At 36.8% G+C, this 15,111-nt stretch overlaps 1 protein-coding gene across 5 annotated transcripts in view; it reads left to right on the forward strand.

Annotated features, from left to right (window-relative positions):
• Positions 1–15,111, forward strand: part of CNTLN (centlein) — a 217,891-nt gene that overhangs the window by 139,972 nt on the left and 62,808 nt on the right. For 4 of the 5 annotated variants that reach the window (XM_075410639.1, XM_075410640.1, XM_075410641.1 and 1 more), the window contains 4 exons: positions 5,884–5,975; positions 8,583–9,103; positions 11,683–11,857; positions 14,830–14,923. In XM_075410639.1, the coding sequence (XP_075266754.1) occupies positions 5,884–5,975; positions 8,583–9,103; positions 11,683–11,857; positions 14,830–14,923 (882 nt within the window). The remainder of the gene's footprint in view (positions 1–5,883; positions 5,976–8,582; positions 9,104–11,682; positions 11,858–14,829; positions 14,924–15,111) is intronic. The other variant, XM_075410643.1, reaches the window with a different exon arrangement.

Below are 15,111 nucleotides of genomic sequence, written 5' to 3' on the forward strand. Positions count from 1 at the left end.
TAAGGCCATACATATTCTTATTTCAAAATATGTTTACCCTTAAGTTATCCACATGCCTGTTAAATCAATGACAATTTTTTTATATAGATACACACTAATGTATGTTTGCAACTTAGGAGTATATACTACATATAAAATTAGTTCATTATTTTACGTTAAAGTGTCTATGTATGTGTATATAAATTTGTATGTGTGAAATCTAAAACACGTTTATGTGTTTATGAAGCTTTCTTCAGAATCTAGAATAGTTTTTGCTGTGTTGAAATACAGCGATACAGAAATTTCATGAGATCATTCAGACTTCTTTTTAAAATACTAGTCTCACAAAGTATATGAATTTGAAAGTAAATTAAAATGGTGGAACTCTTATAAGAATTGATCATGGATATTTTCTTTTATATCTTTACAATCTTTACAATAGTGAGTGGTTACATGTGTAAGTCTAGATGGCCTGATGAGATGCACCCCAGAGTCCTGAGGGACTGAGTAAAATGAGAGGTGGTAGATGCCCTGTCTCTGGAAGCATTCAAGGATTTGGCTGGTGTGGTTCCCAAGACACTCTCCATCATATTTAAAAAGTCATGGCAGTCAGGTGACATCCCCAGTGACTGCAAAAAGGGAAACGTCTCACCCATATTTAAAAAGGGTAGAAAGGAGGACCCTGGGAACTTCCGACCTGTGAGCCTCACCTCTGTGCTTGGGAAGATCATGGAACAGATCATGGGGAGATATGAAGTTGATGGGTGGACTGTTCAGTGGATAAGGTCTTGGCTGGATGGTTGCATCCAGAGGATAGTGGTCAACGGCTCAATGTCCAGGTGGAGATCAGTGATGAGTGGCATCCCTCAGGGGTCTGGATTGGAACTAGTACTGTTTAATATCTTTAATTAATGACATAGACAGTGGGATGGAGTGCACCCTCAGCAAGTTTCCAGACAGCACCAAGCTGAGTGGTGTGGTCGACATGCCTGAGGGACAGGATGCCATCCAGATGGACCTGGACAAGCTCGAGAAGTGGGCCCGTGTGAATCCCATGAGGTTCAACAAGGCCACGTGCAAGGTCCTGCACCTGCTTCAAGGCAACCTCCTGGTATCAATACAGGCTGGGGGATGAAGGGACTGAGAGCAGCCCTGCCCAGAAGGACTTGGGGGTACTGGTTAGCAAGAAGCTCAACGTGACCCAGCAATGTGCACTTGCAGCCCAGAAAGCCAACTGTATCCTGGGTTGCATCAAGAGCAGCATGGCCAGTAGATCAAGGGAGGTGATTCTGCCCCTCTACTTCACTCTGGTGAGACCACACCTGCAGTCCTGCTTCCAGCTCTGGAGCCCTCAGCACACGAGAGACATGGACCTGTTGGGACGGGTCCAGAGGAGGGCCACAAAAATGATCAGAGGGCTGGAGCACCTCTCCTATGAAGAAAGGCTGGCAGAGGTGGGGCTGTTAAGCCTGGAGAAGAGAAGGCTGTGGGGAGACCTTATAGTGGCCTTTCAGTACTTAAAGGGAGCTTATAAGAAAGACAGGGACAAACTTTTAGCATGGCCTGTTGCGATAGGACAGGGGGTAATGTTTTAAACTAAAAGAGGATAGATTTAGACTAGAGGAAGAAATTTTTTATGAGGAAGGTGGTGAAACCCTGGAACTGGTTGCCCAGGGAGGCTGTAGATGCCCCATCCCTGGAAGCATTCAAGGCCAGCTTAAACGGTGCTCTGAGCAACCTGGTCTACTTGAAGATATCCCTGCTCATTGCAGGGGGATTGGACTAGATGACCTTTGAAGGTGCCTTCCAACCCAAAGCATTCTGTGATGCTGTCTTTGTTAGTCAGATAAGTAAGGTATTGCCATTGCTTCTCCGTCAGTCCTGTGATTCTTTCTAACAATTGCTGTTTCTGAATGGTCTGGGAAAAGTGTTCAAGAGTGCATAGTTACAGTCCAGCTGGGTGTCACATCTGTGGTGAATTTTTTACGCACAATATTGTGCAAAGAAAGGGAGTAGGCAACTTGGAGAAGCAGTCTGCATGTTCTCTAGTAATAAAGCCTTACCTTTGTTTATCCCAATGAAAAGGTAAAGGTTTATTTTAAATAAAAAAATTTATTATTTATTAAAAAAATAAAATCTGTAATGGAAATATCCAACTGTTGAAGACTGAAAGTTACTGTTTTCTCTCGTGTTGCTTCTTACGTGTTACTGTCATAGCCCCAGATAGAGCTGAAGCGAACTAGTGAAGGTTTCAGATACTGGCTTTAAATTTCACTTCTTTGTTTTGCCAATTTAGTTAGTCTTTCCACAGAGAGAAGTGTAAAGACAACCAGCAGTGATAAGGAGTTAAGGGCCTGCTGAGCAATAACCTTGCGTTTCCAAAAAACAGTCAGATCCCTGAAACTGCCAGTTCTTGATATGTTTAGTGCTTTAACAATTAGTCTTTCATTCCTTCTTTTTTCATGATCTTTTCAGATTAAAACACATCCTCTTTTAAAAGTGTGTCGATGGATACATGCTTTAGTTTGGTTATTGGCGTGATGGTTAATTGTTATTATATTGGGACTGAGAAAAAGGGTTAAACTATTGGTGAAGTGTGTTAGGCGAATTTTACTTACCTTTTGCAACTTTTGTTGTTATATGTATCATTTAGATGAACAGGAACTTTTTTATAAGATATAAAATCAAGTCCAAAGTTGTATCTTAAGCAACACTTTTTGTTAGCACGTAATGCTGAGCTGATTCCAGCCATTTCCAAACTTTTATCAAGTGAAGTTTAAAAAAATAGTTGCTCACCCAGTCTATAAAAAGTAGTTTTCTTCTTATTCCTCTTGCAAATCCTTGAGTATTGTAGTGTGGTGGACACTTTTATCAGTTGGTTCACATTTTCTAGAAGACTACACCACAACGACTGAAGTTGGATGTCCCATCTTTGAGCATGAATGAGTGTATGTTAGCAATCCTTGCTTGTGCATTAAGAAAGTGCGTACACCGTCTGCCCTAAAATGTGTGTGCCTTCCTCTTCCCAACTAAAAATGCAGCCTCGGGTCTGTTATCTGTAGTTTTCTGAGAGTCCAAACTTGATACAGCCTAAATACACTTTGTTCATGTTATTAGTAAGTATGTTTTGTTTTCTGAAGAAAAATCTCCAATTTCTTTCCATTATGATTCAGTTGTCTAAGGTGTCTCTTTTGCCATTGCAGCTTATTTTCCAGTGGTCATCAAATCCAAATTCACTATTCATGCTATTCGTGTAATTATTTGTGTATGAATGTAAAAAATGTGTTGGCAGGTACTCATGCTGTTTCCTCCAAAAGCAGGAAAGTGGGTCCATCTAATCCCATTCAGAAAAATAGCAAGTGCCTTATTAAAAGAAGGTTGGACCCGTTTCTTCAAGGAGGCGGTTTGAAGGCTTCTTTCGTTATGAGATGACTTCTGAATCTACTGTGTCCCCAGCTAATGTTTGAGAATGGCATTTACTTCTTCCAGTCTTCACAGTTTTTCTTCCCACCAGCTGTTTCAGACTTAGCACGTCTTTGGGAGCATGGGTGGTTACCACTGGAGTCAGTAACGCAGTGGCTTTCTGCACCTTGGCAACTCCCATCTGTCAGGGGAATCCTTCACCTTTAGCGTACGGGAGGCAAAAATCTTGTTCTTTTGATTATTCCTGTAGGTACTCTATGAGTGACTAATACACAGCTCTGTTGTGTTTTTTTTTTAAACTGATAGTTTTTTCTCTCTGTAAGCAGGCTTTCTGCAAATACTAATAGTGAACTATAGTATCAGTGTTCAAGTACCATTATGGCAGCGGTGTTGAGCTAACTCATTGTCAGATTAGGAATTAAGTGGTACAATCTAAAGCTGGCAGTTAACTATGTTTTGTCAGTGGGACATAAGTATACTTCTGTAAGGCCATGGTAATTTGATGACTGCAGATAGGGGGTTTATGACTTCTGGGTCTCTTCCTTGAGGGACAACTTAGTATTTTTTTATGTAGGATTATGACAGGTAGAGCGTATGTCTTGCTGAGTAGACTGATATGATGAATATTTCTGCTATCGTAGACAGACAGACGTTTATAGACAATGATGTTTCATTGCCTCCCTAACCGATTCATGTGAACAATTACACAACAATCAGAAGGGAGGAGGGGAGAAGGGGGCTGTATAGGTCATTTATTTTCTGCTTGATAGAAAAAGTTATGCATCAGTGACCTTTGACTTCTCTTTAATGTGCACTGCTTGTGACTTCTGTGATAATACTGACCATGTATAATCTTGTCTATCTATTTTGCAGTAATATTCTATATTCTCTGTATCTAATGTGTTTATTTATAGAGTTTTAAATTGTATTTTAATACATCCACATAATAAACATAACACCTTGTGTGCTTTGATCACTTTCTTTGACTATGGGAAATAATTTTTCTTTCCAGTAGAGTACAGTAAATGCTGATATAAAAGCTACAGCAGACATTCAAATGAGTGAATATTTAGAAAAAGATGAAAAGCACGTTCATATTATCTTTGTGTGTTACTTAAAGAATGTTGTAAATGTATGCAGTACCACTGTGCTGGGGGACTGTAGTCTGAAATAACATGGGAACTAACATATTAATATCAAGGTAAAGGTACATATTCCCCAGATGCATAGTTTTACCTTTTTCAGCTTTTATTATCTTTAGAATAGTGTTCCATTTATTTCATGAATACAGAAGTATTAATTGGCTATGACATGTTCCAAAGACAAAAGAAAGGTCTAATTCACTCTAACAAACTTGTTAGTCACTGTTTATATCAAGAGGATTGTGAATCTACAGAGAGTATCACTGTTTTCTTCTACACTTGCTTTGTTTATAAATCAAAAGTTTTTAAGTGACCTGCAGTGTCTGCTTGTGGTTTGAAAAAATACTTCTAAAGCAGACCTCCATCATGTAGCACAGATATTTATCCCTTAAGATTAATTCTTTAACTTAATTTAGGGGGAAGAAGGGCAAGAAAAGAAATGTGACTATTGTGGTGTTTTTACAGTGTTGGGATTTTTTGTTCTTTAACGTAATATTTCATATTCTAAGAAAAAGTCCTCTGAGGCTTGTAATTACTCATTTCTGTGATCAGTGGGCAAACAGTGAATGCTAAGCTCTTGGTTCAAATTGAAACAAAACATGTTTTACTTTAGAGTTATTGTACGTATTAGTACTTCTAAACTTTTCCTTGACATTCTTCTCTGAGAATAGATCTAATTTTTAACTTCTTTTGTGAGATTTGTAGTACCTAAAGTGCATAGCTGTCTCTTATGAGTCGTGTTCACTCTCATTAGTTGTATCAACTTCTAATTGTTATGAATTTATGGTATTACAATGGGATGATTTGTGTGATTCATCTGGTGAAGTACATGATCTTTCACTTAACAAAAAAAGGGGTTTAAAGTTTTCATCCATCCTAATTCTGTTACTGTTTGCTTTGTTCACCAATCACTCTGATCCTCCTAGCAGGGGACAAGACCTAGAGAACAAAACTGGTAGTAACTGTGTAGATAAAAAGGCAATGAATTCTGCTTTTAAGACATAGAGGGAATAGTCTATAAAAGAATAAAAATCAGAATGAAAGTACAGTGTCTTTAACCTGCAGATCTATTGTACCTTTGAAAAGCTTGTACTCTGAAAAAAACATACTGTGATGCTACAAAGATTCATAATTATGTGAAAGAACACTTTGAAAAGAGGTCACTCTTTAGAAACTGACCAAAAGGCTTGGTCAAGAAAATAGACCACATTATAAATAATTGCAGAAGTAAAGAATGCATTTCCTTAAAATGTCTAGATATTGTTTTAGTGAAATATTAGGTGTCACAATGTATTTTATTTATTCTCTGATGGAGATGTATTATTTTTTTTTCTGATAGAGCCACTTTTTAAACTTGGTGAAGATGATGGGGTCAAGAACACTACTCCAAAGAGGAATATGAAAGAAGTTTCACATCAGACATTACAGAAGGTAAGATATCAACCCTGGCAAACAGATCTGAACTTTAGTGTAAGAATCATATATATATATGCCAGTACTCATGAATTTAGGCCAGGATTTTCCTTTCCTAATTAAAAAATACAGATTTTCAAAATTGTGTCAGAAATGAATTCTAGTGAAGTGGCTGTGAATGTATCACAACATTGTAATGCAGCTATTTTTTATGTATGTGGGTTTATCACTCTTTTCAGAAGATATTAGCGTATGCATTTAGTGTTCTTTGGCTTAGTGAATATGGTGAGTATTTAATCTTTACTGCTCGACATTCTACATGTTTTACGTCTTACAGTAACAAGATGTTCTTAACTAGTTGCTATTGGTATTGATATCTGTAATATACACAAGTAGTTTAGTATGTTAACAGGTGTTCACTTAAGAGGGCTCACTTGTATTTTACCAGATGTTTTGTTTGCTGCAAAGAAAAGACATCCTTCAAACAGTATCTTGCCTTTTGTTTGTCATTTTGCAAAACAATATTTGTTTAATTACTTATAAATCTTTAAAAGCATGCTTAAATTGAATAAACACAAATCTGTAACTTTGAATGTCAGTTCAGGTATGTCTATTTATTTTTTATTTGTGAATTAACTTGTAGGAAGTATGGTAATTTACAGCAGATGACGTGATTGCATATACTTGTAACACTTGCCATATGGTCAGGCAATGAAGGCTGTCATCTCGTTATTACTGAATGACAAACATCATGTTAAAATAATAACATACAGAATAGGAAGTGCTCACATTCATTTATCTTAAGGTAGAGTGAGTAATTGAAATAATATGAATGCTACCATCTGAAATGTCACACAGTTTATGCTTGCTTATCATCTATATTTCAGAACTATAATTTTGTTTGCCAGGTACTACATAATTTTTATCTCTACGGATATACAGAGTTATGATGGTACCTTAGGGATAGATGTAGAAGCTATTAATTGTTTGTTGCCTTCCAGCTGTCATATATGACTTTAAGTGCTAGTGAGTGCAAAAGGTTCCTTTAAAGAACTGAGAAAATAACAGCAGAATCTCAGTTTAGGAAGGTGGTTGAATAAAGGTACTGGTCGGACTCCTTTATTATTGGGGAGGAAAGTACAAACTATGACTTTAATCGTAAACCTTGGTTTCATTGAAGCATTTGGATAAATCCCTTTTATTTCTAATTTCACCCAATAACTTTATGTAGCCATAAGGCAGTTTCTCTTCATTGTGGGTGTGCTATGAATTTCCAGAAAGGAAGGTAGCAATGTATAGGCATGCATATAAAGGTTTGCTATCAAATTCACAAATGCAATATCAAATTCACAAATGTATATGAAGTTTGAGCAGCTCTTGCCCTAATTACATGAAGACTTCTCATTTATCTGAATCAAATCTATAGTACCCACTTTGTAAACAATTTTGTAAGTTTTAAAATAATTTAAATGCATTGGCAAAATATCCTTACAAAAACATGTAGCGTTTTTTTGAGAAATACTATGGTTTCAATATTTTCAACATCAAAACTAAGTTCTGACATGTCATATTGCAATAAAGTGAGGGAATTGGCCAGTATTTTAGAAGGTGAGTAGCTGGAGTTGGCCATGTGCATTCTACTATAGCTCCTTGATAAATAGTCTTCTCTAGCCATGTCCAGAAAACTCCATATTACTTGGTACTTCCCCTAGTGTAGAAATGGGGATGAAGCTTGTACAAAAGCAACCAAAAAATACTTCTCCAAAATGACTAAGTGGTTACTGACAACAAAACTCACTGTGATGCCCTTTGCAAGCTACTGGGGAAATCTCACAGACTAGATGTTTGGTTTAGTATCTGCTAAAATTGTCCCTTATTTCTGAAAATTGTGGAGTTTGGTTGTGACTTTAAGCAGATATTCCGGAAGAACATTGAGAATCGGTGTATTGTTAATAGCCGTGAATATGTGTAAACCTCAAAGGACTTTACAAACAAAGCATATGCAGCCTATATAGGTAGAATATGCTTCTTCAAACTGTATATGGGAAGCTTGTAAGTGGTTTCATTGTAATAGCATAGATTTTCCCTTTCTGTGAACAGAAAATACATTTCAGCCTTCATATTCTTTAGGTGCTGAGCTTCTGGTATCTTGTGCTATGATTTGTTTGGGAGTTTTTTGGAAGATCAAATCAATACTTAATTTGTGTATTTACAACACCAGAAATAACTTGTTGATAGAGATAGGCAGTGCAAAATTGTCTGTATTTCAAAACAGTTTTCTTTCTGAAAGTGTTTTTTTAAATTCAATTAGTATGTATAACCAAATCAGTAATGAGCTCAAGATGCATCAGGAAGGTTCATTAGCATACTTAAACTTCTGTGTCACTTTGCCTGGAATTTTAACTTCTTTTACCATCTGCCCTTTGTTCAGCAGCTGTATTATTGCAGCTAAAATGTTTTCATCTGCACTATGTTACAATTATTTTTGAATTAAGGACTATAGATTGCTTTTGTCCTTGTGCTTAAAGTAATATTATCGTCATATAATAAATACGTTTGAATACGTAGGTTTTTTTCTACTGGATAGGCTGAATATTATGAAAACGCTAAAATTGCTTTTGTTAGGTACAACAACTAGAAAGAAGATTCAAAGCTATTGAAGGGGAATTAAAGAAACAAAAAGAAGTAAATAAAGACTTAGTGAAGGAGAAAAATGATTTGAAAGCATCTTTAAATGTGCAAAAGGAAGATGCACACACAAGAGAAAGAGAGCTGGAAACGCTACGTAAGATGATTTGTGAAATGAAAAAAGATAAAGCAGAACTTCAGTCAGTGGTTGATGAGCAGGAAAAAGAAGCTGACTCTTTGAAGAGGCAAGTTACTGAAGCTAACTGGTTGAGAAATGAAAACGAAGATTTGCTGAGTCAAGTGCAGGAGCTGAAGTGTTTGCTGGATGAAGCCAAAGCAGTGGCAACCTCTGGGCAATGTAATTGCAAGATAACAGGCACCAAGGTTAAATTAAAAACAGCCAAGAAAAAGAGCTCTTTGGGACATCATGGAGCTTTTCTCAAACAGTCCATCAAGGTTATGAGTAATGTATTTGAGAACTTCAGTAAGGACGGCTGGGAGGATGTGAGTGAAAGCAGGTACGGCTCTCATTAACTTAGCCCTGTAGAGGGGACACTGTGCATATGTAAAGCACTAGCAAATGGAGATTGAATTTCAACTACTGTTGATTTGGTATTCAAAAAAAATACTGTCAGATCCTTTGAAATATCTTGGGAGGTCTTGTTCTGAGCTTATTGACTGAAATTTGCATGCAAAATTAGCCACAACTGCATGAGTATTTGAATAGGTGCCAGGAAACCCAAAAGAAGGCAATGCTTGATTTCTTCCAGTGATGCTATTTTCATGCAGTCATGAGGCTTGAAATTGACAGTTTGGCAGGTTGATTTAATTTGCTGGCCCTTTGCATATTCACCACTGACAGCTAAGGATTCCCAGGCAAGCCTACTAAGTCAGTTTAGTTATCTTGTGACATGCCGACCCGGGAGGAGAAACATTTTTTCCCCTTAATTTAGTTAGATAAATTTTGAATGACCCATTTCAGCTTGCTAGCAGATGTCTACAAGCTCTTTAACATCCTTTAAATTAAGAACCATCCACACTAATTATTTTGTGTATGTTTTATGCACAGTCATTGTACTAACTTTAATTGAGTGATGGTTAAAAATCAGTTCTTTAAAGGTAATTGTTACTGCATGGAGTCCCAGTCAGGAGTCACGAGACCCTAAGAAAATTGCACTGGCAAGCTTCATAAATGTTTAGAATTTTTGCTTCTGCTTCTGTTTGTCCACACATATTTGAGGAGGCAGCAGCAAGCCAATAGATAAATGGTATCACACCTTGTCTTTCTGTACTTTGTCGTAAGAGACATGCAAAGAAATTTCTCAAGCCTGTATTTATGCAAAATGTAGAGAAGCGAGAAAAGAGTGAGGAAAATGGAATCATCTTTGTAGACTTCATGTTGGCTTTATATGTCATATGGAGCAAATCAACAGTGCAAATGAAACCCTTCTGCTGCTTCTCCCCAAGCAAAATAAGGGGCTCCTGAACACAGTATCTTGAGAGGGAAAACAAATTAAGAACCAGGTCGTTTGTCAGTTGCTATCCTTAAGATAAAGCTTGTTTGGTTTTCTGTTTAATTTAATATTGCAGATCTGATTTTACAGAAGACATATGTGTTTTTCTGTTGCAATTACTGAGCTTTTAATTTAAATTACTATGGTTTGCTTTTTAAGGGAAAAATTGAGCAAATAAATATTCATTGCAATTTGAGATTGAAGTGAAGTGGAAAGTAATTGTATGGCTTCAGTTGTTGTGGTTAGCCATAAATACTACTTTTGATAATTATGTTGGATTAGGGAATTCTTGTCAGAGAATAGTGAACGTTTTGGAAGGTGATGTTTGAAGGTGTAATTCTCAACAAATTAGGGAAATATCTTAATTTAGTTGCCCCTTCCACTTGCTAATAAATACTGTTCTTTATCACTAGTAGCTGTCTCTTGAGTTTCTAGATTCAAGCCAGCCATTTTCTAAGTAGAACATGCCTTGAAAGTATTCAGGTGAGGGAAACGTGTATGTAGTTAGAAATATCTCTGTGCTACTACAGCACCTTCAAACTATTACATTGATTTCTGTTCTTATCAGTCAAGAAGACATACCAGTGTGTCAGGATAGGTTTTGGAAAGTATAAAGATGTTTCTGTATGAACTCTTCTCTTCAATTTGAGGCCTTTTCTCTAGTTAAGTAGCCTCCATCTCTAAACCATTGATTTATGACAGTGTAACTTAATTTGAACTCAGATGTGCCTTTTTAAATGTCTTGTTTAAAAAGTAACAAATCAAAATTACCTTCTGTCAAGGGATTCCTTCACAAATCTGTTTGAACAAATGGTGATGAATAGCCACTGATGGTATAGAAAATGATATATCCAAGACGTCATATTTTATGATAGAATTCACTGAAGATCAGAAAACAAATGATAATCTGGGGCGAGGAAATGAAAAACTGGAAATTAAGAGCACACTGAGTGCAAGTTTGAGGAAATATTTGAAGCAGAATGAAAGTTTCAGATCCAGTTTCTCTGCATGGAAGACAGTTTAGGTAAAAGGACTACCAAGCTTCCAAAATTTAAAAGCACTCCAAAGGGGTGCTAGGCAGAGATTTCAGTGAAGTGTGATTTCTGAGTGTGTCTCACTTGACACTACAAATGAAGTTCAATTGAAACAAAAAGTTACTGAATGAAGTATTATGCATTTTTTTCTTTTGTTACCAAACATGAAAATGAAGGAAAGTAGAAATGGCGTATATCTTTGTGAGCCATTCACAGACTAGAAGTACTATCAAGTAGTTTTTCATGTATGTCAACTTTGCAGGCTGTAACAAAAGCTGTCATTTAAGAAGCAGTTAGTCTCAGACCTCCATGCATTGAAGAGCGAGATTCCATTTGACAGAGTAGAACTACATAAGACAATTTCAGAGATTTCTCCTTTATTGTATTTGTAAACGTCTGTTGAACAAGTCAGCTTAGTACTGTTTGGATTTTATATTCATTTCTCTTCTTTCTTACATGTGTTATTTTCTGTGTGCTCAAGCATTGGCTGTATGGAACTTTTAACGTTTAGCTTTATTTTGTTTTGTTTTCCTGACTGTGCTGTTTTAGTGACTCTGAAATACCAACTTCTGAAAGTTTGGAAACAGTGATTATGAAGACAGTGCAAAACATTGATCCACCGCCAGACAGAAGTAAACAACATGGGAAAAAACAAATACAAGATAGTCAAAAGGCCTGCAACGTTGTTCATTTAGAAGGCAAAAACCAGAAGTGTGATAGAAAGGTATACAATAGAACTTGTTTAGTTATCCTGTGCAGGGTGATGAAATTTAATAGTTAGTATTATCACTGCTGTTTCCCTCTTAATTAATTTCAGTCTTGTTGTAAACTGAAAAGAAAATCTGCTTCCAGATATTCAATGGATAGTTTCATTATCATTTAGAATATTTTCTGAGCAATTAGTCTGCAAAAGTGTTGGGGGTGGGTGTGAGGTGTCAGGAGTGCAAAAGCTGATTAAAAAATGTAAAGCTGCTGTAAGCTAGTCCTGCTGTCTCACAGTCCAGACAAAAAATGGCACAGATAATCCCATTAAACTCCCTCTCAGTCAGAAAAGCCATACAGAACAGGGTGACCTAACCCATAAGAAGGAAGCAGCAACATCCCCTCCTCCCCTGTAGCAAAATGGTGTGCTGACTAATCAAGCGTGAACAGCTCTCAGTTCGTTTGGTGTGCGCAGAAAGAGTTGTCTTCGTCTTAGAAAGATGCTTTTGGCTCTGTCTCTGTCCAGGAGATTCTATCTGAGAAAAGTGTGCATTTAGCTTCTTCCTAGCCCATTTACATTCATTGTCTGGGTTTTGAACCCCTTGTCTCATTCCTAACATATATATGCTGTTTTCTCGCAGAAGAGGGCCAGCTGGTCGTTTCCCAGGTCTTTAGAGGCTCCATACAATCTGTAACAGATGACTCATTTTTGGACTTTTGAACAATGTCTAATACTTTTTCCCTCCTGTGTTTGCCCAAAGAAATCACTTGATGGAATTTAAAACACAAGCAGATATTGTTGTTCCTTAGCTGGAGAAACAGAATACTGAAACACTAAACAACTTGCTGCTGTTAGAAAACTAGTCTGAAATTCTGTTACGTATGGTGGTACAAAAAAGAGTTCGAAAACAGATCATATTTGCTTAGTCTCCAAAATTTTAAAGCAAATAAAAACTCTCTGGTCTTGTTATGTATTCTCAATTGTGTATTTCCATCAAAAGATCTATTTTTCTGGCGGAAAAGCTGGAAAAAATGGAAATTCTTCTGCAATCATCTGTTGGTCTAGAATGCACAATATGAACAGGTGCACGTGATACATGTGAAAATCTGACAGTGTGTGCTACTCCTGTTGTCTCCTGCTGCTCGTAAGTGAGGATATACAAGGCAGGGAATCCAGGAGGTTCTGGTCTCGCTTGCTTGGTAGTGTAGACACAGACAGTACCTCTCCTGTTTGCCTATATTGCATTTACTCTCTGTTCCTGCTGGAAAAGACAGATACAAATATATTCTGACACCTACGTAACAGACTGGTGGACTTGGAGCATACACAGTAAGCATCCGAAGAGCCCTAAGCAGGTAAATATGCTTCAGTGGAAGTCCCTGTTGCAGGAATACTCCTTGGAAACATGATTTGTGAGTACAGAAGATAGCATTGCAAAGAGGTTTAGTATTGCCAATTGGAAACACCATTTTCAATAGAAATCTTAAATCCCTCCTGAGGATTTAAGGACACTCCAGCTGGGTCATGGTATTCTCATACAAAGAGAGGCTAGAGAAATCTTCTAAGTCCTTAGCTATGCCTGGGGTTGGGATGAGATCATTTATGATGCAAGGACTTTCTCAGTTCTGCCCCACATGGTATAAAATGCCCTGTGCAGTATTAGGAGAGTTATTGGCACTCTTACAACTCATACATTTATCAGAGCTGTGGCTTAGGGTGGAGATCTCCATCTTTTCGCTGCAGGCATGGATAATTTGCTTGTCATCTGCTGAGAGCTCAGTCTCTGTAACATGTAATCACTATTTCAGACTAGCGTTGGTTATGCAATTACATATCTTCAGTGTCTGTAGGATCCTCTGGACGTACTGGTAGGGACTTAGTACTGATTTCCGTTGTTGTCTTTGAGACATGAAATACAATAATTAAGAGACTACTCAAAGCAGACAGACTTAAAAGAGCTTGACCTCCTTTGTTTTCCTTTGCTTTGGTTTTAGTCTGTTGTTGGCACTTACATTTCTTTTCTTTTTTTCTAGCATATCCTGTTTCCCTGTCCTTCAAATTGTGTGGTGGTTGTACAAATCTAGAATTCATGCCTACCCTACAATGTCAGTAAATCGTTCAGTGCAGTTACTAGATAAACTGTTGCTGTTTACTTTTTTAAAATTTGGTGAGCAGCTGTTTTAGTAATTAACATTTCCAGAAATATGTTGCATGATATCATACAGAAATTGCAAACTGAAAACATTAAAAATTGGATAAATGTTGTGGAATTCCAAACGAAAGTGTTTCAAAATACACTCAGCATTTAAGAGCCAGAAAAATAGTACTTTGATACTGGAGTAAGCAATGCTCTGGCCATTTTCATTTTACATGCTGCAAGCAGCATTCTTCTTCAGCCTCTCTTTCTGTCATTGAACATTTGATAGTTTCTGGAAATAATCTGATTTTTCAAATCAGATATTTAAAAGGCATGCAGCTGACTTTTGTTAAACCCTGTACAAACACAGGGATTGCATTTACATGTTCATATATATTCATGCATCTTCCAGTTACAGCTTAGTGTCTAATCTGATCTTCCTTTTTTTGAACCAATAAGACTTCTATTCCTTTTTATTTTCACTTAAATATCTTGAAAAATAGGATATTGTGGGCTTTCAAGTAATAGACACCATCTTTTTTCCTTACAAGTAAATTCATCTTATCTAAAATAATAATGCAGGCATTAACAGACACTTCATTTTTTTCCAAGATCCTTTGGAAGGGTTATGGTTTACCTATAATAGTTCGTTATTTCTTCTATATTTGATGGGAAGAACAGAAACTTGTACTCCTTGCTGGCTGTTGTAAAACTGATTTTCAAATTAAAATAATTAGAATTTTGTGTATTATTTGAAGTAATTTTAGTTGTTTCAATTCAAACTGGAAAACTTTAGAGTATTGTTGGTGTGCCATAATGAAGAGTTGCTAACTTTGTGCTTCGTTTTTTTATTTAGAGCCATTCACAGAATAAAGACCTAGAAATGTTACATTCCAAGAAGAGGAAAATCTACTGTCTCGTAACCTCTTATCCATCAATTCTAAGCAAAGGTAGGAATATTATATATTTTTGGCAGCTTGCTAAGTAAGATTGACAAAGCATTACTGCCACATATTCCAAAACCTCTTCTGTATTACACAAACCCGCTTATATGCTGTCGGTGGATTTGCTTGTGAAAATTCAAGTGAGTGTATTTTCAAAGATTTAGCTCATTATTTTAAAGTGAAATTGTTGTATA

The sequence above is a fragment of the Opisthocomus hoazin genome, chromosome Z (assembly GCF_030867145.1).
Source record: "Opisthocomus hoazin isolate bOpiHoa1 chromosome Z, bOpiHoa1.hap1, whole genome shotgun sequence".
NCBI classification, from domain to species: Eukaryota; Metazoa; Chordata; class Aves; order Opisthocomiformes; family Opisthocomidae; genus Opisthocomus; species Opisthocomus hoazin.